Source organism: Haliotis cracherodii, unplaced genomic scaffold, assembly GCF_022045235.1.
Source record: "Haliotis cracherodii isolate W230 unplaced genomic scaffold, xgHalCrac1.p SCAF_27, whole genome shotgun sequence".
In the NCBI taxonomy this organism is placed as follows: domain Eukaryota; kingdom Metazoa; phylum Mollusca; class Gastropoda; order Lepetellida; family Haliotidae; genus Haliotis; species Haliotis cracherodii.
Window position 1 is genome coordinate 2,622,028 of NW_027266283.1, and position 24,825 is coordinate 2,646,852.

The following is a 24,825-nucleotide window of genomic DNA, read 5'->3' on the forward strand; positions in this document are numbered from 1 at the left end:
AATGCTACATTTTCAGCATGACGTTTTCGCATTCTACAAATTTCATTTTCTACAGATAGTCATTCTTCAGTTGAAGTAGGGGGGTACGGGGGGCAGTAGTCTAAGGAGTCACGATATGGCTGAAATATTGCCGATGTGACTTTAAATTTCAACTCACTCCCTCAGTCGTCTTAGTCGCCGTTATTCACTGTGCAGAGTTGCGTCCCTTGGGCACGCCAGAAAGCTATGGTTGTGGGTTTGAATCCCCGTTCGCCCCAATTATGTTTCTAGGTTTGTCAGCACCGTACCCGTGCTCGTGGGTTTCACCGAAGTGGTAAACGTCTGAGACATTAAGCTGACACGCTGTGATATAACTGGAATACTGTTGAAAGCGGCGTTAAGCCCAACTCACTCACTCACTCAGTTGAAGTACTAATGAATGAATGCTAATGGGAACGGGGATAGTATGATTGTTGTTTACTTATTCACAGAACTTTCATGTTCCATATAACAACACTGTTTTTAGATCTAATATTTATTGTGTAATGATGGATGATAGCATGAGGCAATGCAAAATCTACTCTTCAAATGATAAACAAAGAGTATGTTGATCCAACTACAGTGAGAAGCCTTTTGATAGTTCATAATGGCATTTATAGCATTGACAAGGATAATCTATTACATATGATCTTTTAACAGTCGAGATGGTTGAGCGAATATATTATTGAGGAAGATATTTCTTCAGATTCAGTATTTTCTTCCTTTCAAACGAGTCGTCAATCCCAAAGTTTGCTTTGAGTTCATCCTCGTTGAGCTGAGACAATAAATCCCCATCAATGCCATGTTTCTCGAACAGTGGAATGTGTTTTTCTAGCTTCTTCTCCCGTAAGAGACCAACAATGTCCTCCTCAGAGATGTCCGAACGAGCTGGAATGCAAACGGAGTCGTAAATATATTTCATAATAAAAGCCAAAACCCAAAGGTTACGTCACGTTGAAGCCTTACTGATGGTTTCAATGTCACACAGTGTTATCAGTTATTTTTAAACAATTTATGATAAGCATATTTCCTTAAGATCAGTGATTCTGTATTAATACTACTCCGTCTCAGGAGCATCTATGAATACTTTTTGAAGGACACTTATTTGTAGTGTAGAAAAGATTAATTTTCGCTTGTACATAATTTCGTTTTAGAAACGTTGGAGCCTTTCAGCAAAGATATGTACATAGCTAATCATATTTCGGTTCCCAATGAAGTATTGATCCCGGAATGAAATATCAGCGGTTCAAAGATTCATATAACACAGCAGATTAACAGAAATGTTATAATTACCTTTGCCTTTGAAGTATCCAATGGGTCCTGATTTTTGCCCTGTGATTCCTCCTTGATCCACAGATGCGCCTCGCATGTCCTGCCCACCTACGACGCCGTGTGCATTTCCAATATTGTATGTTTGCTGCCTGTTTTCTGGAATGAATTATTACTGATATCGATGATGATTTCAATGTGTGGAGATAAAAAACCGATTGAGTCAATTGTCTAATTCAAATGGTATTACGTTTCTTGATTTTATTGATACTTGGATGAAAGACCAACCATATTAACATGGTAATGTATAAGGATCTGTTCCAGCGAATCCATAAACTCACCAATAGATCCCATTTGGCCGTTATTAATGCCGTTGACGACAGAATTTTCAACCTCAGCATTTCCCTTGGCACCCGTCACCTCCATGCTGCTTACATCTGGTGAATATATGAAATATTACTTATGCATACATGATTAACCTTCTATAAGATTATAATAATAGTAATACTTAAAAATGAAAAAAAGTTCTTTTCCATAATCATATCATGAGCTGACACAATCAAATGCTTCGGGGGCGGTCGGGTAGCCTAGTGGTTAAAGCGTTCGCTCGTCACGCCGAAGACCCAGCTACGAACTGGCTATGTAGGACAGCCAGACTTTAGCATAACAACTTGTCCATATACAGTGTATGTGTTATTCAATTATTGTTTGTTATTTTAAGCGACTACATCAAACGATAAATAAACAATTCATACCTTTCTGTGGTGGAAGTTTTCCGTTACTGTTTTGAATCCCAGTAACGCTTGAGTTCTTTATTTTTGCGTTTCCGTCTGCCCCTGTCACGGTAATTGTGGCCATTGTTTAACCTGTAATATAACAGATCCTTCGGATTATGACCACAGTGGTGTACCATTTACAGACAGTTCTCAAACCTCGTTTATCCCAAAGTCGACTTGTCCTGTAAGAAGAGACCCGTGAAGATCCGGGGTAGAATAGGTCTTCAGCAACCCATGCTTGCCGTAAAAGGCGACTATGCTTGTCGTAGGAGGCGACTAACGGGATCGGGTGGACTCGCTGACTTAGTTGATGCATGTCATCGATCCCAATTGTGTGGATCGATGCTCATCCATCACTGGATTGTCTGGTCGAGACTCGATTATTTACAGACCGCCGTCATATAACTGGAATATTGCTGAGTGCGGCGTAAAACAACCAGCCAACCAACTGTAAGAAGGTGAAACTTCGTGTCCCCACACCAGACCTGATAACAGTGGTGCTTGACATACAGGCTACAGATGCCGTGTATCGTAAGGCCCCAGGATTTGTGTCATTGGACGTTTTGAAGTGGTTGTGCTTGGTTGTGTTGAAGTTACATGTTCAATAAAAGCAGAATGTCCATAAACGACTTTTTAATCCGTAAAATATTTGTTAAATATACCAAACTGCATACTCTGATGACATTACAATTGAACATTAACAATTAGTGTTTGTGTGATTGGGATAATTCCAACATTTCAACTACATCGGTTATAATATGTTCTTACACTGTACTGAGTTTCAAATCCTTAATAAAAGCCTCCTCATTTAATTACTTTGAATAATTGCTCATGAAATAAAGTATTACCTTTGTGTGGACGAATATCATGAACGTCTGGTTTCTTTGTAGGTTTAGCGATGTGACAGTTTTCTATAGTGTTGACTTTATTGATTTCTTATGACATGGACTTATTTTTATTTCCATGACGTGGATCTACTTTTCTCAGGGAACGCCCATGTCATTTCTCGTAAAATATTTCCAACACCAACTCCAAAATTAGATTTTCCATTTCGGACAGGTTACCACTCGCATTGACTATCAACGCTTTTGAAATTTGATCAGTTGCCAACAAATGTACATGCAGAAAAAAATCTGTTGGTGACAGGGATCTAATTTTAGTGTCCTGTGCGAAACGATTTTCAGAATGTAAAAATTGGGTCAAATGTTTGACTGGTGAGTGAGTGAGTGAGTGGGTGGGTTGTGTCGGTCGATTGAGAGAGTGAGTGAGTGATGTTACGGTTGCCTGAAGACAATAGTGTCCCGGAAATCATGAGAAACGATCCATGCTAACGGTGACCCGCATGCACCAAGCCCCGTCACATCGTCTGACCGGGTTATAATTGCTCTTTAGCAAGCCATGCTTGTCTTAGGGAGCACCTATTCTTGCAAGAAGCGACTAACGGTATCGGGTGGTCATGTTCGCTGACTTGGTTAATGCAGGTTATTGCTCAGATCGATGTTCATGATGTCAATCAATGGATTGTCTGGTCCACCTGATTATTTGCAGACCGTCGTCATATAGCTGTGATATTTCTGAGTGCGGCATTAAGCAACAAACAAATAAATAATGGACAAACCCTTCACATTAACACACTTGAAATAAAATAAAGCCTTAAGCGCGGACCTACCTGGAGGCCTGTTGTAACAACAAAAAACAAACAAACACAGAGCCGGATCAATCTATCCCAAATTAAATCCGCAATCATGCTTGAAAACACAACAGTGATGCATACATTGAAGTAAATAGATATTATTTATTTAAAATATGAGTCGATGAAAATCAGGTAACGAATATGTACTTTGATTAAAACAATTAATCGTTTGATGTCATGAATGACAGTTGATAACACTGAAGCCACAAAGATTGTCATCGTTCATGGTCCATGTCATGTCGTGAGATGGTGAAGGATGAAGCATAGTGGACCCGAATGATAGGCGAACATCAATGGGGCAGTCAACTAGATTTCTTGGAACGATTTTCGAGAATTGTGTTTATCTTCATTTTATCTAGGGGTGACGTGACACCGAGCGCTTCCAAAACGCCCTCTTCTAAAAGTTTCACAAAGTATTTGCCGTCAATGCCATTTTCCTCAAATGTTTTTCTCGTGGGTCCAGGAAAACGCTCTCTGGTCATCAGATCCTGAACATCTTCAACCGTCTTCAGCTCCAAGGCTGGACCTGGAACCGTGGTAAACAGTACATGTTACCATATGATTCGACATGTGTGTTAAATCATATATACGTTAAACAACATCCTGGTTTAGAGATATACCCCTTATGCCGGATAACAATACATATATGTACATGAACTAACCGACAAAAGACAAGTGAAAACCATCGATGGTGGTTAAAACATGAAAAACTACTCATATTCAAGAGATATGAGATTGGTTCCATGCACAAACGAACATACTTGTATATCGTGAAGAGCCGGGGTAGAATAGCTCTTCGGCAACCCATGCTTGCAGCGACTATGCTTGTCGTAAAAGGCGACTAACGGGATCGGGTGGTCAGGCTCGCTCAGGGAACGCCCATGTCATTTCTCGGAAAATATTTCCAACAACAACTCCAAAATTAGATTTTGGACAGGCTACCACTCGCATTGACTGTCAACACTTTTGAAATTTGATCAGTAGCCAACAAATGTACATGCAGAATTTTTGTTGTTGGTGACAATGATCTAATTTAAGTGCGAAACGATTTTCAGAATGTAAAAATTGGGTCAAGTGTTAGATAACAAAGCCAGGTGACGTTTTTTTTCAAATCAAAAGGTCTAATGATGATGCACGTGGTACGTCACTCACGTACACATATTCAGTCATAGTTTCACGTTTGACATGTCCTTGCATGTGTTTGTGACGGGAAGGCTCATCTTTTTGCGATCACCTAAAATTCATTCGGGGACATGACTGGTGAGTGAGTGAGTGAGTGGCTGGGTTGTGTGGGTGGATTGAGTGAGTGAGTGAGTCATGTTACGGTTGCCTGCAGACAATACTGTCCCAGAAATCATCGTCACATCGCCTCACCGGGATACAATTGCTCTTCAGCAACCCATGTTTGCCTTTGGGAGCAACTACTCTTGGAAGAAGTGACTAACGGGGTCGGGTGGTCAGGCTTGCCCAATTGCGTGGATCTATGAACATGATATCGATCACTGGATTGTTTGGACAAGCCTTACCTCTTGTGCCACCAGCTTCAGGTTGGACACCGCATGAAGCAACCATGTTCCCGCTGTGGTTATCACCTGTGGCAATATTACCTATATTACCTTGGTTTGTAATTTGTCGATTTCCTGGAATGTAAAATGTACATACTATTACATATTGGGATTGAATATAAATTACTGTCAATACTTGTAAGTATTTTACAACGAATGAGCTCTGTAGTTCTTAGCAGATATTTCTTCTTGTTGCTTTTGTTTATTATAATTTTATATTCAATGCATGAAAGGGAATACATTTTCGGCAGAAAACACATTAGAAGTCGACTAAGTTTTGGGGAAAACAGAGAGCTGGGACTTCTCTACAGCGGATTGCGACGAAGCAAATGTTTTCAATGTGCATTGTGACTACATTTCTGTGGCTTGTGCAATAGAGCTTAACCTTTCAAGGCCTGCTAAATTGTATTTAGACGTACTCACTTTGCGTTAACAAGTAGCAATGCGTGTCGTAAATGCGACTTCAGGATAACAAATACTAAAGTACATGTTGTGAGACATTAAATCGTCTGTTCTTGTACTCCAACTCTCATCACAAGGCCATGTTGACGGTCACAAAAGTATAGGATGAAAATGAAGAAAATATTTTTGTACATACTGGTATACATCTAGTTAGGACAATGATTATTATTCGATAATGACCATCTTCCGTCATATGATTATGTGTTTAATGGAAAATAATTGTGAATACCGGGTGCCAAAATTATGGTTGAAGGACTATTATGTTTTGTTCCTCGTTAAATCAGTTAATAATTATATACCAATAACGATTTATTCATAAATAATGAATAAATATCATGGGTTTTTTTCTTCACATTAAAGTGTAATATATAGTCGGTGTTATTGAAAACAGTATTTAATGGACATTTCAATTAACACAACATTGTAATAAAAATGCAGAATACACTAAACCTATTTTATTAGTCGTGAATATTTTTTACGTTGACTACCTACGAAACTTTGCATGTCTATCAGACTCATGCTGAACTGGTGCCTTTTGATATTTAGCACTTTGAGTATTTTATTGTTTATGTTTCCATGACAACAGGTTGGACTTAGGTTCTATTATAGGGTGGGTTCACTTATGGAGTATAACAAATAAACTGTTAAATATTTCCTTGCCAAACATTGCATGTCTATATATAAAGCACATACTGAACTGGTGCCATTTGATATTAAGGAGTTTTAGAAATGTATATTTTAGAATTTCCTTTACAGCTATTTTGACATGGGCTTAGAGAAATGTTGGGTCATTTACCTGGTTTGGGACCATAACGTGTTAAAATAGGCGGGGGATATAGATGACTTCGTCGACTATACGCTTGTTTCTTATAATATCAAAGCCGTTGGATTAGTTTTAAACTTAAAAAACACAGATCTGTGTATGACAAGAACGTTAACCTACCTTGCTTCTGAAGGGCTCTTCATGCAATGAGCCTCGCTATCACCTACCCGGTATTACATATTAACATATTGACATGGATCTATTTATAACAACTTTCCTGGAGAATTCCTTCCGTAAATGACCAACGAGATGAAACGCAACGCAAATGAGATGATTGTTGTTGTTTTCTTCTTCTCAGATAAAAGCCCAAACCCACACGTTATGTCAAGTTGAAGCTCTCTGATGGTTTTCATGTTACACAATGAAACAGTATGTCACTGTGGCGCTGGTTAAAAAATATTGTTTATCAGTTTTCTTATAAACGATTTAGGAGAAGCGTGTTTCTTTAAGATCTGTGTTTCTGTATTAATAGCATTCCGTCTCAGGAGCATCTATGAATACATTTTGAAGGATACGTATTTATATTGCAGAAGTAAAGATTCATTTTCATATTCATAGTTAAAATAAATACGGGTGCAGAATTTCGTTTTGGAAAGGTTTGAGCTTTTCCGCAAAGATCATAGCTTATCATATTTCGGCTATCAATGAAGTATTGATCCCAGAATGATAGATCAGCTGTTCAAAGTTTCATGTAACACAGATGATTAACAGTAATTTACCTTTTCCTTCGAAGTATGCAATGGGTCCTGATCTTGGCCCTGTGATTCCTCCTTGATTCACAGATGCGCCCCGCATGTCCTGCCCACCTACGACGCCTTGGGCATTTTCAATATTGTATGTTTGCTGCCTGTTTTCTGGAATAAAATGTTAATGATGATTAGATCAATTTGTGGAGATAGGAAACCAATTCAGTTAATTGTTAAATTCGATATCAAATTAGATTATGTTTCTTGATTTTATTTGCTACATGTGATGGATGCAAGGCCAACCATATTAGCCTCGTCATGTGGGAGGATGGGTTCCAGCGAATCGCTATCCTCATTTAATCTTTATTATTTGTTTGGTCACTGCAACTAACACATTGACCAATTGCTGATTCATAGTTTTAAAGAGACCTCTTATCAATATGGAAAGGGTTTATAAGGGTTTGTATATAATTTATAATTATTCAATATTCAGAATATGTTGCAATACCTTTTTAGCCGAAAACACGAGAACAATGGACTAATTAAGATTTAGGGACAACAAAGAGCTAGACTCTGGCTCCCTTCTTTCAACTACTGTCACGTAATAAGTGCAAAGCAATGAGAGCTGCTATGACATAATAATGACGCTTGCTATAGAACCAAATCTTTCAAGGCGTTCTTAATTGTCTTAAACCAGAAACCTATGATTTGTGGGTTCGAATCCCGGTTCGCCCGGATTATGTTTCTAGGTTTGTCAGCACCATACCCGTGACCGTGGGTTTCACCGAACAAATCTTTCAAGGCGTTCTTAATTGTCTTAAAAGGTGCTACACACTGTCAGTGCAACTTGAGTATAATGATGTTTTAAAATTATGTTTGAGCACACGCAAATGTCCAGGGCCATATTTCTTTTAAAGACAACTATGGGTGTTTCATTTATTCAGATCGAAAAGAAGCTCAAGACATAGGACCCCTAACATAGTATTTTCCCAAACAAACAAAGTGATCCCGTTTATTTTATGTATTGTAGAAAGGAGATAAGCGTACAGTGTTCGTAATGCTGGCAATGTTACCCATGTTATGCTGTATATCCTTTTCCAAGTTCAATTTAGCCCTGTTAAAACAGTATTCTTGTCTTCTATTTAAATCCAATAAATAACGAAATATTCTTGCCGAATTATGTATATACGTCTTTTCTTTTACCACATTAATGTATGACATTTCTTATGAATCTGTGTTTTTTTAATTATTTGAATCTTTAAAAGGAACATTTCAAAATATGACATCGAAATGAACAGCAATGGGATATAACCACAGGACACTTAAGTCTATTTTACAAATCTCTTTCAGTTGACTACCTTGGTTGTGGTTGGTAGTGGAGGTATTACCCATCCCGCCGTGGACGATACCAGCCATATTAGACGTTTCTGTTGTGCCTTCACCTCCCTTCATTGTGATATCATACTTTGACATTTTGTAATCTGAATAAAAAAAGATAAACAACTATGATATGCAATATAACTGCCCAAAATTGCAACAGGTTTCTCTCGTGGTTTTTCATCTTCTAACTGTTGTGTCCTTTTGACAAACTGGACAACAAACAAACAAATTAGATTACGAACTGTGTCTACATGGTGGCTATATACAAGCGGAAGACATGCTTTTTCTTATTTATTCTCATCCGTTGGTGGGTTTAATCTTTAATAACACAGAGCTGTGTATGACAAGGAAGTCAACCTACCTTGAAACTGAAGGGCCCTTCGCGTTATGAGCCTCGCTATCATTCCCAGTATAACATGTTAACATACTGACATGGATATATTTATAGCCATATTTCTCGGGAATACGTTCCTTAAATGACACAAGGTTATGAATAGCATGACAGGAAGACAACTCAAGCTTTCCGTCTGATGAGGTATTATCACCATATAACACCATGTTTTACGTTACAAATAGGTCATAGATATCTAGGCTGATGTCAGGCAGAAAGAGCAGGGTTGTGTATCGCTAGTGTCAACTTACGGATTTATATTGAATAGCAAACGTTTCGGTTTTACTATGAATGAACTGTATACCCATTGGACGACCCATATTGATGCGGTCTGTTCATCTGATGTGTGCTCATGATGTAATATGCAATTATAAAATTTCAATGCAAAAAAATGCACCCCTGATTATCCACCGAAAAAGATTTTGCCTAAAGGGCAAAATAGCTGTGAAGCTTATATGAATGGACCATTTAAAATCAGTGATGTGACACCAGGCGTTTGCGAAAAGTGTAAGTATGTCCTGCCCCACCAGTAGCATTCATTATTATAAAATGCTTCATTTTCAGCATGACGTTTTCGCATTCTACAAATTTCATTTTCTACAGATAGTCATTCTTCAGTTGAAGTAGGGGGGTACAGGGGGCAGTAGTCTAAGGAGTCATGATATGGCTGAAATATTGCCGATGTGACTTTAAATTTCAACTCACTCCCTCAGTCGTCTTAGTCGCCGTTATTCACTGTGCAGAGTTGCGTCCCTTGGGCACGCCAGAAAGCTATGGTTGTGGGTTTGAATCCCCGTTCGCCCCAATTATGTTTCTAGGTTTGTCAGCACCGTACCCGTGCTCGTGGGTTTCACCGAAGTGGTAAACGTCTGAGACATTAAGCTGACACGCTGTGATATAACTGGAATACTGTTGAAAGCGGCGTTAAGCCCAACTCACTCACTCACTCAGTTGAAGTACTAATGAATGAATGCTAATGGGAACGGGGATAGTATGATTGTTGTTTACTTATTCACAGAACTTTCATGTTCCATATAACAACACTGTTTTTAGATCTAATATTTATTGTGTAATGATGGATGATAGCATGAGGCAATGCAAAATCTACTCTTCAAATGATAAACAAAGAGTATGTTGATCCAACTACAGTGAGAAGCCTTTTGATAGTTCATAATGACATTGATAGCATTGACAAGGATAATCTATTACATATGATCTTTTAACAGTCGAGATGGTTGAGCGAATATATTATTGAGGAAGATATTTCTTCAGATTCAGTATTTTCTTCCTTTCAAACGAGTCGTCAATCCCAAAGTTTGCTTTGAGTTCATCCTCGTTGAGCTGAGACAATAAATCCCCATCAATGCCATGTTTCTCGAACAGTGGAATGTGTTTTTCTAGCTTCTTCTCCCGTAAGAGACCAACAATGTCCTCCTCAGAGATGTCCGAACGAGCTGGAATGCAAACGGAGTCGTAAATATATTTCATAATAAAAGCCAAAACCCAAAGGTTACGTCACGTTGAAGCCTTACTGATGGTTTCAATGTTACACAGTGTTATCAGTTATTTTTAAACAATTTATGATAAGCATATTTCCTTAAGATCAGTGATTCTGTATTAATACTACTCCGTCTCAGGAGCATCTATGAATACTTTTTGAAGGACACTTATTTGTAGTGTAGAAAAGATTAATTTTCGCTTGTACATAATTTCGTTTTAGAAACGTTGGAGCCTTTCAGCAAAGATATGTACATAGCTAATCATATTTCGGTTCCCAATGAAGTATTGATCCCGGAATGAAATATCAGCGGTTCAAAGATTCATATAACACAGCAGATTAACAGAAATGTTATAATTACCTTTGCCTTTGAAGTATCCAATGGGTCCTGATTTTTGCCCTGTGATTCCTCCTTGATCCACAGATGCGCCTCGCATGTCCTGCCCACCTACGACGCCTTGTGCATTTCCAATATTGTATGTGTGCTGCCTGTTTTCTGGAATGAATTATTACTGATATCGATGATGATTTCAATGTGTGGAGATAAAAAACCGATTGAGTCAATTGTCTAATTCAAATGGTATTACGTTTCTTGATTTTATTGATACTTGGATGAAAGACCAACCATATTAACATGGTAATGTATAAGGATCTGTTCCAGCGAATCCATAAACTCACCAATAGATCCCATTTGGCCGTTATTAATGCCGTTGACGACAGAATTTTCAACCTCAGCATTACCCTTGGCACCCGTCACCTCCATGCTGCTTACATCTGGTGAATATATGAAATATTACTTATGCATACATGATTAACCTTCTATAAGATTATAATAATAGTAATACTTAAAAATGAAAAAAAGTCCTTTTCCATAATCATATCATGAGCTGACACAATCAAATGCTTCGGGGGCGGTCGGGTAGCCTAGTGGTTAAAGCGTTCGCTCGTCACGCCGAAGACCCAGCTACGAACTGGCTATGTAGGAGAGCCAGACTTTAGCATAACAACTTGTCCATATACAGTGTATGTGTTATTCAATTGTTTGTTATTTTAAGCGACTACATCAAACGATAAATAAACAATTCATACCTTTCTGTGGTGGCAGTTTTCCGTTACTGTTTTGAATCCCAGTAACGCTTGAGTTCTTTATTTTTGCGTTTCCGTCTGCCCCTGTCACGGTAATTGTGGCCATTGTTTAACCTGTAATATAACAGATCCTTCAGATTATGACCACAGTGGTGTACCATTTACAGACAGTTCTCAAACTTCGTTTATCCCAAAGTCGACTTGTCCTGTAAGAAGAGACCCGTGAAGATCCGGGGTACAATAGGTCTTCAGCAACCCATGCTTGCCGTAAAAGGCGACTATGCTTGTCGTAGGAGGCGACTAACGGGATCGGGTGGACTCGCTGACTTAGTTGATGCATGTCATCGATCCCAATTGTGTGGATCGATGCTCATGATACCCATCACTGGATTGTCTGGTCGAGACTCGATTATTTACAGACCGCCGTCATATAACTGGAATATTGCTGAGTGCGGCGTAAAACAACCAGCCAACCAACTGTAAGAAGGTGAAACTTCGTGTCCCCACACCAGACCTGATAACAGTGGTGCTTGACATACAGGCTACAGATGCCGTGTATCGTAAGGCCCCAGGATTTGTGTCATTGGACGTTTTGAAGTGGTTGTGCTTGGTTGTGTTGAAGTTACATGTTCAATAAAAGCAGAATGTCCATAAACGACTTTTTAATCCGTAAAATATTTGTTAAATATACCAAACTGCATACTCTGATGACATTACAATTGAACATTAACAATTAGTGTTTTTGTGATTTGGATAATTCCAACATTTCAACTACATCGGTTATAATATGTTCTTACACTGTACTGAGTTTCAAATCCTTAATAAAAGCCTCCTCATTTAATTACTTTGAATAATTGCTCATGAAATAAAGTATTACCTTTGTGTGGACGAATATCATGAACGTCTGGTTTCTTTGTAGGTTTAGCGATGTGACAGTTTTCTATAGTGTTGACTTTATTGATTTCTTATGACATGGACTTATTTTTATTTCCATGACGTGGATCTACTTTTCTCAGGGAACGCCCATGTCATTTCTCGTAAAATATTTCCAACACCAACTCCAAAATTAGATTTTCCATTTCGGACAGGTTACCACTCGCATTGACTATCAACGCTTTTGAAATTTGATCAGTTGCCAACAAATGTACATGCAGAAAAAAATCTGTTGGTGACAAGGATCTAATTTTAGTGTCCTGTGCGAAACGATTTTCAGAATGTAAAAATTGGGTCAAGTGTTTGACTGGTGAGTGAGTGAGTGGGTGGGTTGTGTCGGTCGATTGAGAGAGTGAGTGAGTGATGTTACGGTTGCCTGAAGACAATAGTGTCCCGGAAATCATGACAAACGACCCATGCTAACGGTGACCCGCATGCACCAAGCCCCGTCACATCGTCTGACCGGGTTATAATTGCTCTTTAGCAAGCCATGCTTGTCTTAGGGAGCACCTATTCTTGCAAGAAGCGACTAACGGGATCGGGTTGTCATGTTCGCTGACTTGGTTGATGCAGGTCATTGCTCAGATCGATGTTCATGATGTCAATCAATGGATTGTCTGGTCCACCTGATTATTTGCAGACCGTCGTCATATAGCTGTGATATTTCTGAGTGCGGCATTAAGCAACAAACAAATAAATAATGGGCAAACCCTTCACAGTAACACACTTGAAATAAAATAAAGCCTTAAGCGCGGACCTACCTGGAGGCCTGTTGTAACAACAAACAAACAAACAAACAAACAAACACAGAGCCGGATCAATCTATCCCAAATTAATTCCGCAATCACGCTTGAAAACACAACAGTGATGCATACATTGAAGTAAATAGATAATATTTATTTGATAAAATATGAGTCGATGAAAATCAGGTAACGAATATGTACTTTGATTAAAACAATTAATCGTTTGATGTCATGAATGACAGTTGATAACACTAAAGCGGCAACAATTGTCATCGTCCATGGTCCATGTCATGTCGTGAGATGGTCAAGGATGAAGCATAGTGGACCCGAATGATAGGCGAACATCAATGGGGCAGTCAACTAGATTTCTTGGAACGATTTTCGAGAATTGTTTTTATCTTCATTTTAGCAAGGGGTGACGTGACACCGAGCTCTTCCAAAACGCCCTCTTCTAAAAGTTTCACAAAGTATTTGCCGTCAATGCCATTTTCCTCAAATGTTTTTCTCGTGGGTCCAGGAAAACGCTCTCTGGTCATCAGATCCTGAACATCTTCAACCGTCATCAGCTCCAAGGCTGGACCTGGAACCGTGGTAAACTGTACATATTACCATATGATTCGGCATGTGTGTTAAATCATATATACGTTAAACAACATTCTGGTTTAGAGATATACCCCTTCATATATGGGTGGACACAATTTTATGGATAACAGTTTCTTTGATACTGTAAAAAGCGACGTTTCGGTTCAGATCATTATACCGTTGACAAGCAAGACTGAATACGGGACATGTACAGAATATATATAGTAGGTGTACTGTGTACTATATATACTACTATATATATGTACCATGTCCCCCATTCAGTCTTGCTTTACAACGGTATAAGGATCTATACTGAAACGTCGCTTTTTACAGTATTGAAGTTGTTATCTATAACATTGTGTCTACCTCATCATCCGTCAACTTCTAAGTAATGCCTATCAAACAATTAATACATATATGTACATAAACACACCGACAAAAGACACGTGAAAACCATAGATGTTGGTTAATACATGAAGAACTACTCATATTCAAGAGATATGAGATTGGTTCCGTGCACAAACCAACAAACTGGTATACTCAGTCTGTATAAACCTACTCTCATGAACGTCACATGTGACGCCATAGATCCGTGACTCGAGCTGCACTTTTTGTCTCGTGCAGGATTAGCGTGTTAAGTTTGGAAATCATGTGCACCATATTGTGATGAGAATAAAGACACGGTGGTAACTTGTTTGATAGGCATTACAACGGTGGTAACATTTGACAGGTTGTTACTTTTGTCATTAAACGGTACACATTGGAAACATCTCTTCTCAAGGTACATACTTCTCTATATCTTTCTTGGTTCGCGTTTCTTTTGACGGTGAGTATATATGCAATGTCTGTCTATATATGCAATGGTGGCCCAGTCGTATAAGGCGCCGCGATTCGCTGTGCAGAGTTGCGTCCCTTGAGCACGCCAGAAAGCTATGATTGTGGTTCGAATCCCGGTTCATCCCGATTATTTTTCTAGCTTTGTCAGCACCATACCCGTGCTCATGGGTTTCATCGAAGTGGTTAACGTCATATACCTGCATTCCTTCGAGCTTTCCTCCAACATAAAGCTGACACGCCGTGATATAACTGGAATACTGTTCAAAGCGGCGTTAAACTTTGTAGAACGGACGCCTGAATTCTAAAGGTGGGCCGTGTATGGTATTAAATTAATATGCGTCAACATTTGACTTGTTTGAAGTAGTATTCTGTTAAACTCAAAAGGATTATGTTGTGGATCGTGTAGATGTCTCCCCATTCATACACGACAGTTAAATTCTATAAAACGTTATAAATGGCGAGTAATAAATAAAATACTAAACTTGCTCCCGTTTAATACCAATTTTATGAAACTCGCTTCCGCTCTTCAAATACAAGAACTATTCACTCGTTTCATAAAACTGGTATTACACGGGAGCTCGTTTAGTATTCTATATGTTCTCTAAACCTAGATAAATATGTGAGCCCTACTTTGAGATGTAGTTTGTGACGCTGGTTGTTGTGATGGGCTGCTGCTGCTGCTGCCAATGTTGACCTTGTCTCCTGTGACCTCGTTGACGGTCGTCACTCCAGTGCTGCCGCTCACGTTGTTGTGGTATGTCTTTTCCACTGAACAAATTTACACACATTTACACATATTGCAAGTACTCCCCCCAAGCAACAGTGTAACATTAGCCTATACTGAAATCAATTCAATCGTTCAAATAATGTTTCTTTCCATATTTACTCAGATGAGTGCGGCATATACATTGTTTCCATTGGTGACCTAGCCTCTGTATTGTTCTATATCATATTTAATACGAAAGTGTCAATCTTTAACAAAAAATGCATTTACGAAAATAGTTACCTTTGTGTTGCGGCCCGTGATAGATGTTGCCCATCCCCCCTTCAACCACCGCAGCCACATTGCTGTGAGTAGCCTGCCCTCCAGACATCCCCGTTAATTTTATAGATCCCGGTAGTCTCTCCATCTTCTTCATCCAGCTGAAGTAGAGTAAAACAATAAAACTTTCTACTGCTACAAGACAAATAGAAGTAAGCGCCACAGCCTACATTCACTGCGTTACCCAGAAAACAGATATTACCTGACAATCTAGCCTAGTGCGATAATAGATCACTTGTACACCTACACTCATTTATTTAACAACAATGGACATAGTGAAACGACAGCTCAGTTACTAATAATACATTGGAAAAACCCAGTGTCGTCATTCCTGGGGATTCGAATTCAATTCCACCTAAAGCTATTATCACTGGAAATAAACGCTAAAGCGTTCACATTTAAATATCCAGTCATCAGATTTGGTTTCTACAATGAACGTTTACTTTAGGATACCCGTACATCCATTATGAGCTAGACAGTCAGTGAAACGGGTCAATACAGGCGTACGTTGACCTGAATGCGTGTTGTTGGTCGTTACACACGCAAGGCGGGGGCACGGGGATGATCCAGACGCCTTCACTGGAACGGATGACCTCAAATAAGTGCAGTCGCGTATTGCATTGTAGTGTTGAGCTCGCCACAACCTTGCGTTTTGTCCGTCAACCAACGCAAGTGTACAGTCTTAACGATGTCCGACTATACATGAACTCACACACATGCATGGCCCATGTCTTATACATTGTTTTTAAGTATTGGCATTAACACGTTAGATATCGTCCAGTTACAACAGCTTGTGCAGCATATGGGCCGTCTTCTGTACAACATGTCACACAGAGGCAATATAATATTACGTTGTGTGTATACTGACCTCAGGAAACCGCGCCAAGGGCTGACTTATGTACATATCCGCGGTCCGCGGTGATATTATTCCCTTCTGCAGTGGGATAAGATGCTAGTAGGTCAAGGCTGTATGGTACGCATGACGGAGTGCAGTGTAAACACCAAAGGCAATAGGACCTACGTTAGTCTAAGTCTCCTGTTTAGCATAGCGTTAATTTATATAAAACTAAATTGTATTTAACTTCTTTTCGTCTGCGGATTTGGGCTCGAAATGTGTGTCTCTGCATACCTCTAAACCAATAGACTGACAGTAATATATAATGGCAGCTTGCCAAGTTCATTTTACTACCGTCTTCGCAATGCCTGTGGTTTTGACTCAGAGGTCCGTCCATGGTACGAGCCAGAATATGTAGAGGGCGTCATTGAAAATGATAAATGCAAAATCCTTTGCAATAGACCCGTATAATTCTCAGATGTATTCGGGCCAACAAACCTGGTCTTGTCCTTTTTGATAAATCCAATGAAATTATTTATATTATTGAATTTTCTTTCCTTTTTGACACAAATGTGATTGACAAGATTCAGGAAAAAAACACGGCATTTATGCAGACACCGCGTTCGAAATGTGACGCTTGCATTCCTAGTACCAAGTTGTCCGACTCCCCATTGTTCTCGGTGCCTTAGGTTTGGTACCTCCCAATCTTTTGACTGGCATTGGGAGAGTACCCGGGTTTGCTACCAGGAATACAGCCCTTCTGACAATCTGGGTAATGCAGAAGGCTGCAGTGTTGGGTAGTCTTCACATTCTCCGAAATGTTCAGTGTGGGTTTGACTAGACAGAGCTTCCCGGGAGAAGTCCCATTCGCTGTCTGGGCTGCGTGTGGAGGGGGAAGGGCCCTGAGCTGATGATGAGCCTAACCAGTCTGACTTTGCCAGGATTACCCAAATCCTCTATGTTGCACTTTTTATTTTACTCTGTACATAATAATAATTTATTACGTTTTCAGAATTTGACATATATCACAGATCATGACAATATAATATTTAGACAAAAGAGCCGCGTGACAAGTGTACATTAAGCATTTAATGTACGTACATTATCACGAACTATGATGGATATTTTAATTAAATAGATACATAAAGTTCACAAAACAGATGATAAGATATAAAGATAGGGACACTGAAATAAAATAGAGTTATTTTAAAAAGTATGAGACAGCAAATGTTTTTAAAAACCACCCGGCATAAACCTGTTTTTAATAACTTAAAATTATGTAAAGTGAGATACTAGTTGCAACATTACATTTAAGAGTGAATTTTTAACTAACAGATATTGAGTAATTATAAGAAACATTGGCATCATAAATATAAACCTGTACATAATGTCTGGAGGTGTGTGTAAAAGATATGTAAGAGCTCTTCTAGTTTTCACAACGTCAGTTTGATAGCGGCGGCGCGAAGGGGAACGTTTGTATTCAAGATGTACGAAATTAGCTGAGTCAGTGATAACTTGGCTGCTTTGTTTACGACTAGCCACCCGTATAAAGATGAAAGACATTTTACTTGCAGTGTTTACTATCTTGTGAAATTTTGATTTGTGTTGAACTGAAAGAGACTCATACTAACAATGGGAAGAAAATATCAGAACACTTTGGACGAATGTAATGTAAAAGAGTACAATCAGAGCTTGATTCACACCAAGGACTGTTTAGGCTAACCACTGGGCCACACATACCGTATACGACGTAATAAGCGCCCAGCGCGCTCTCAAAATTAGAAATAAGGGGTTCTTATTAGAATATTATTTTGGTGGAAAAAAGAGCGTTGAAAGATAAATTTCGTGGTTTATGCTGACACACTGAAATGTTTATATGCGACAGATACATTTTTCCAGAATTTAATTGCCCATAATTAAGAATGCATATAACACACGACTTCGTATTTAACGCGAATAAAAACGTCTTGTGTACATTGATCAATAGGAAGGAGTGCTAATTGGGATTGTTCACTAGCCAATTTATTAGCAAATATCGCCGTGGGCGCTTATTAGAGCGGGGCGCTTATTACGTCAAATATGGTATATATACCGCCTGGCATGTGTTAACGTTGATAGATATTTCTTTTTGACGCTACCGTTAACATCTCTACTTTCATGTAAGGTGAGGTGAAATGGGTTTTAACGTCGCGTCCAAGATTATTACACTTATATAGCGACGTGCATGTACACCAGCGATATGGGTGTTAGGACCTCGTACCATCGACATCAGTCGGCATCAGTCCGGACGAGTACAAGCAGCCACACACGCACGTACATGCACGTCGCTGTAATTGCAATGTTCTTAGACGCGACGTTAAACCCCATTTCTACCCCACATCACTATATAACACAGGCTGTCATGGCAGTAGCACCATAGACAACCAGAGCGCGTGCCATTATATAAGCGCCGCATAAAATTGTTACCACGTACAATCAACAATACAGGTACATTGCAAAGTGAGTAATCAGTTGCTCAACAATCAATTATAAAAATTGATTTTCGTTTTGAAGTGAGGGAAATGTGCGCGGTGGGAGAGGTGAAGTGGGGTTTGATGACGCTTTCAAGATGATCAAACCTCTGTAGCATGTGTGTGGTTTTTTTGTGCTCGTGCGTGCGTGCGTGCGTGCGTGCGTGCGTGCGTGCGAGTGTGGCTGCTTGTACAAGTCCGGACAAATGTTGGTTGTATGGTGCTCACCCGAGGCCATCTCATACCGCAAATTAACATGGATGCCCCACTGAAACACAGCATACAGACTCCGTGCCGACCAAGCCTTGCACCCCCTTAATACCGAGCGTCAGGCAGGGTAACAAGTGCCATCTCTTAACATCGTTTGGTACGACGCGGCTGGAGATCGAACCCCGACGTTCTGCTCTCCTGGCAGACGCCGTACCCACTTGACCACGGAGGTCTCTATTTCACTAGATCAGGAGGCGGTCGAAGGTAATATTATGATAAGATGACGCCAACTCGCTGTACAGTTTCATGAATAATGTACCCGAGGGTGTCTACAGTTTAGTGTAAGAAACCGGACATATTCTGCTAGCGTGAGTATTTGAAATCTGAAATGAGAGATATGGGTCGCTTTTCCGTCATATTGGGGCTCCCGGGCAAATAGGTCCACGCACTCAAACACACTCACTGCTCATGTGAACAGGTTGATGTTTTGTTACATAAGCCATCACCAAGGACGTCCATAGTTTTATCAAATATAACCCAAAATCAATACATAATTTCATATCTCAGAGTGAGTGAGTCGCAGTCATCAATATTCATATTAAGTGAGTGACTGAATGAGTGAGTGAGTGAGTGAGTGACGGAGTGACTGAGTGAGTGAGTGAGTGAGTGACGGAGTGACTGAATGAGTGAGTGAGTGAGTGACTGACTGAGTGAGTGACGGAGTGACTGAGTGAGTGGGTGACTGTGTGAGTGACGGAGTGACTGAATGAGTGAGTGAGTGAGTGACTGAGTGACTGAGTGAGTGAGAGAGTTAGTGAGTGACTGAGTGAGTGAGTGAGTGAGTGAGTGAGTGACTGAGTGACTGATTGAGTGACGGAGTGACTGAGTGAGTGAGTGACTGGGTTGAGTCGCAGTCATCAATATTCATATTCAGTGAGTGACTGAGTGAGTGAGTGAGTGAGTGGGTTGAGTGAGTGAGTGAGTGGGTTGAGTGAGTGAGTGACTGAGTTAGTGACGGAGTGACTGAGTGAGTGAGTGACTGAGTGAGTGACGGAGTGACTGAGTGAGTGAGTGACTGAGTGAGTGACGGAGTGACTGCATGAGTGACTGAGTGAGTGACTGAGTGACTGAGTGAGTGAGTGAGTGAGTGAGTGACTGAGTGACTGAGTGAGTGAGTGAGTGAGTGACGGAGTGACTGAGTGAGTGAGTGACTGGGTTGAGTCGCAGTCATCAATATTCATATTCAGCGAGTGACTGAGTGAGTGAGTGAGTGAGTGGGTTGAGTGAGTGAGTGAGTGGGTTGAGTGAGTGAGTGGGTTGAGTGAGTGAGTGAGTGAGTTGAGTCGCAGTTATCAGTATTCATATTCAGTGAGTGAGTGAGTGGGTTGAGTGAGTGAGTGAGTAAGTGAGTCAGTGAGTGATACGCCGGTTTTAGCTTCATTTATATTCACGTTATATCACGGCGGCAACGCACTGGTATCAGTATCAAGCTTCGAACACTTGACTATAACACTATCCGTGAGGAAAACGAAAATGTATACATTGTGTTAAGTATGGCAGCCGTTAGTTGTTTGTACGTTAACATAGTATTAAACAATCAACATATCAGTAACACACGTTATCACACAAGTCCACATCACACAAGGTCTTTCTGTCATTTACTCATTATCTTGTAAAAGAACTTTAAAGTAAACTTTGATTCTAAGAACAGTCCACCCTTACATAATGTTTAACCATGACAGTAAGAAAACCCGGTGCGGTTATATATGTCCTTATTTAGGAGATGATTGATTAACATCTAAAACTTCCTTCTTTCTATCTAAAGCGGAATTTTCTGTTCATCATGAGAATCGTCATCACATTCTTGGAATAAACGCCCGTCCCATCGACGTTCATGAACACGTGACCAGATCCATCTGTGCAATGGTGTTTTGTCAACTTCTCAACCATCCGGTGTCAAAACTCCAAGATCCCTTATAGATGAGTGAGTTGGGTTTATCGCCGCTTTTGACAGAATAGCAGTTATATCACGGCGTGTCAGCTTAATGTGGGAGGAAAGCCCGAAGTGATGCAGGTCTCAGACGTTTACCACTTCTGTGAAACCCACGAGCATTGGTATGGTGCTAAAAACCTAGAAACATAGGATTCGAACCCACAGTCATAGGTTTCTGACGTGCCCAAAGGGACGCAACTATGCACAGCAAATTGCGGCGCTTTAGACGACTGGGCCACCCGTGCCACCGTCTTACAGATGAAAAAGGACTTTTTGCTCACAATTGGGTTGATTATTCTTTTTAGTCACAGGGACATGTCAAATATAAGCAAGCACATTGTCAAATATAACATCGAATGGCACCAACACTCCTGATACACGACATCAAACAGATCCTACGACACAAACAGTGTAAAATACCACATGGTTAAAAAATAATAATCGTTCATAATGGCCGTTTTTTTGTTCTTTTAGAAAGAACATACTGTAGGATTACTGAATTGCTGTTTATATTTGGGGCGCTGCAGTCACTTGTTCACGGTGACCTCAACATTTCTGATACTATCTAATTCCAGTTTCAAGGAGAAAAACATACTATTAATGAAAAGTGCTAACATAAGAAAGGAAACGGTTAGTACAAAGTAATGTACATCGGTACATGAGGACAGAAGACAGAAGGATACAGAGATTAATCAATCCTTAATGAGTTAAATTCACTTAGGATATAAACAGGATATAAATTTGCTTGGGCTGTTAAAGTTTTCAACGGCCGCTAAATTCATGGAGACAGACGGCGTTAGCTAATTGTTTCAAATAGGAAAATAGCGTACACGTACCGTAAGTCTGGCGTCGTTCGTGTCCCTGCCAACAGTTGGATGTGACCCGTGCACACAACTCCGTCGTATGATCCGGATATTCACGGAAATGACGGACGATAGCGGATACATATACTGTAGGATCACTGCACTGCTGTTTATATTTGGGGCGCTGCAGTCACCTGTTCGCGGTGACCTCAACATTTCTGATGCTATTTAATTCCAGTTTCAAGAAGAAAAACATAATTAATGAATAGCGGATGCCAAGCTTAGTGTACCAATATTAACATAACGTTTCTCCTTTCATACATAAACAATAAAGGATAGTATTTGTAATTTTGTTTATTTGGTATGTGTACTGTGTCCTAAAATATTCGCGATGACGTGTTAGTCATTTCAACGGAATAAGGAAGGACATGTAACTCAAGGAGTTCACAGAACGCGCCCTGGTTTGCTTTGTTTAACAAATAGATAGAGGATATTTTGTGATGGTTATGTTACATACGCTAGCTTTCTCGAGATCATTGAGTGCCGTTGTGGAACGATACGAATTCAAGGAAATTAACGAGAATGACAACCAATTCGATTAGTCGCCTGTTATTACAAGCAGAGGTTTCTCTTACGACAAGCATAGGTTTCTCTTACGACAAGCATAGGTTTCTCTTACGACAAGCATAGGTTTCTGGGGATCTGTTTGAACCCGGAATCCCCACGGATTCTACTGGGCTATCATGTTCTACAGGACTACTGTGCACTACAGGACTATCATGCACTACGGGGCCTACCATGCACTACGGGGACTACGATATGCTACAGGACGACCATGTTCTTTCTACTCGACTAGCTACTGTGCACTATTATGCTATTATAATTATTATGCTATTATGCAATACATGACTATCCTGTTCTACTGGACTATCATGCACTACGGGGACTACCATTATCTGTAGGAATACCATGTTCTACTGGACTACCATGCTCTACTGGACTACCATGCACTATAGGACCATCATGCACTAAGGAGACTACTATGCACTACTGGACTACCATGCTCTACACTTTAGGACCATCATGCACTACGGAGACTACTATGCTCTACCGGACTACCATGCTCTACTGGACTACCATCAACTATAGGACCATCATGCACTACGGAGACTACTATGCACTACTGGACTACCATGTTCTACTGGACTACCATGCACTTTAAGACCATCATGCACTACAAGGACTACCATGCTCTACATGACTATCATGTACTACACGTACAGGACTACCATGCACTACAGGACTACCATGCTTTACTGGACTACCATGTAGTACAGGGACAACCATGCACTACAGGGACTATCATGCACTACAGGGACTATCATGCACTACAGGGACAACCATGCACTACAGGGACTATCATGCACTACTGGACTATCATGCACTACTGGACTATCATGCACTACTGGACTACCATGCACTACAGGGACTATCATGCACTACTGGACTACCATGCACTACAGGGACTATCATGCACTACAGGGACTATCATGCACTACAGGGACTATCATGCACTACAGGGACTATCATGCACTACAGGGACTACCATGCACTACTGGACTACCATGTAGTACAGGGACAACCATGCACTACAGGGACTATCATGCACTACAGGGACTATCATGCACTACAGGGACTATCATGCACTACAGGGACTATCATGCACTACAGGGACTACCATGCACTACTGGACTACCATGCACTACTGGACTACCATGTAGTACAGGGACAACCATGCACTACAGGGACTATCATGCACTACAGGGACTACCATGCACTACTGGACTACCATGCACTACTGGACTACCATGTAGTACAGGGACAACCATGCACTACAGGGACTATCATGCACTACAGGGACTATCATGCACTACAGGGACTACCATGCACTACTGGACTACCATGCTTTACTGGACTACCATGTAGTACAGGGACAACCATGCACTACAGGGACTATCATGCACTACAGGGACTATCATGCACTACTGGACTATCATGCACTACTGGACTATCATGCACTACTGGACTATCATGCACTACTGGACTACCATGCACTACTGGACTATCATGCACTACTGGACTATCATGCACTACTGGACTACCATGCACTATAGGACTATCATGCACTTTTGGATTATCATGCACTTTAGGACTATCAAGCACTTTAGGACTATCAAGCACTTTAGGACTATCATGCACTTTAGGACCAGCATGCACTACGGGGACTACCATGCACTACAGCACTACCGTGCTCTACAGAACTACCGGCGTTAAACACCAAACAAATCAACAAAATTAAGTGCAAGTCCTTCACATCCCGTCATTATACGTACCGTACATTAGACAAACACGCAGTTCATGTCAACACGTTCTACATATTTTCAGCAGGTTCAGTACACTGAATATGCTTGCAATCCGTTTCAGAGTTTACAGAATATTAATAGCGTTAGTGTTTCCTGTAACGCTGGCATAACAGGACATGCACTGGATGTCCATCTTGCGTCGGTATTCGTCATTTCTGACTGCAACAAAGTAGGTCACGGAGTCCTCATTGAGTTAGTAACGAGGAAATCAGCACTGGCAAGTGTAGGGCGGGTCTTATTGTCAGGAAAATGAAGGACACCCCGAGT

At 40.3% G+C, this 24,825-nt stretch overlaps 3 protein-coding genes across 4 annotated transcripts; all 3 read right to left on the bottom strand.

Annotated features, from left to right (window-relative positions):
• Nucleotides 1-525: 525 nt before the first annotated feature.
• On the bottom strand, nt 526-2,992 carry LOC139473258 (uncharacterized). The gene is made up of 5 exons (XM_071255794.1): nt 2,912-2,992; nt 2,043-2,153; nt 1,629-1,724; nt 1,312-1,446; nt 526-906 (listed from the first exon to the last, which is right to left on the bottom strand). Exons 2-5 carry the CDS (start codon nt 2,143-2,145, stop codon nt 701-703), a joined length of 540 nt encoding a protein of 179 aa, XP_071111895.1. The 5' UTR covers nt 2,146-2,153; nt 2,912-2,992; the 3' UTR covers nt 526-700.
• A 7,262-nt stretch (nt 2,993-10,254) lies between these two features.
• LOC139473260 (uncharacterized) lies at nt 10,255-24,580 on the bottom strand. 2 transcript variants are annotated; one of them, XM_071255796.1, is made up of 5 exons: nt 24,529-24,580; nt 11,651-11,761; nt 11,240-11,335; nt 10,923-11,057; nt 10,255-10,517 (listed from the first exon to the last, which is right to left on the bottom strand). In XM_071255796.1, exons 2-5 carry the CDS (start codon nt 11,751-11,753, stop codon nt 10,312-10,314), a joined length of 540 nt encoding a protein of 179 aa, XP_071111897.1. In that variant the 5' UTR covers nt 11,754-11,761; nt 24,529-24,580; the 3' UTR covers nt 10,255-10,311. The 2 variants fall into 2 exon arrangements, with proteins under 2 accessions (XP_071111897.1, XP_071111896.1); XM_071255795.1 differs by lacking the exon at nt 24,529-24,580 and adding an exon at nt 12,525-12,605.
• LOC139473262 (uncharacterized) lies at nt 13,622-22,239 on the bottom strand. Its single transcript, XM_071255799.1, has 4 exons — nt 22,169-22,239; nt 15,749-15,885; nt 15,373-15,510; nt 13,622-13,903 (listed from the first exon to the last, which is right to left on the bottom strand). The coding sequence occupies exons 2-4, from the start codon at nt 15,879-15,881 to the stop codon at nt 13,680-13,682; spliced, it is 495 nt and encodes a 164-aa protein (XP_071111900.1). The 5' UTR covers nt 15,882-15,885; nt 22,169-22,239; the 3' UTR covers nt 13,622-13,679.
• Nucleotides 24,581-24,825: the final 245 nt, after the last annotated feature.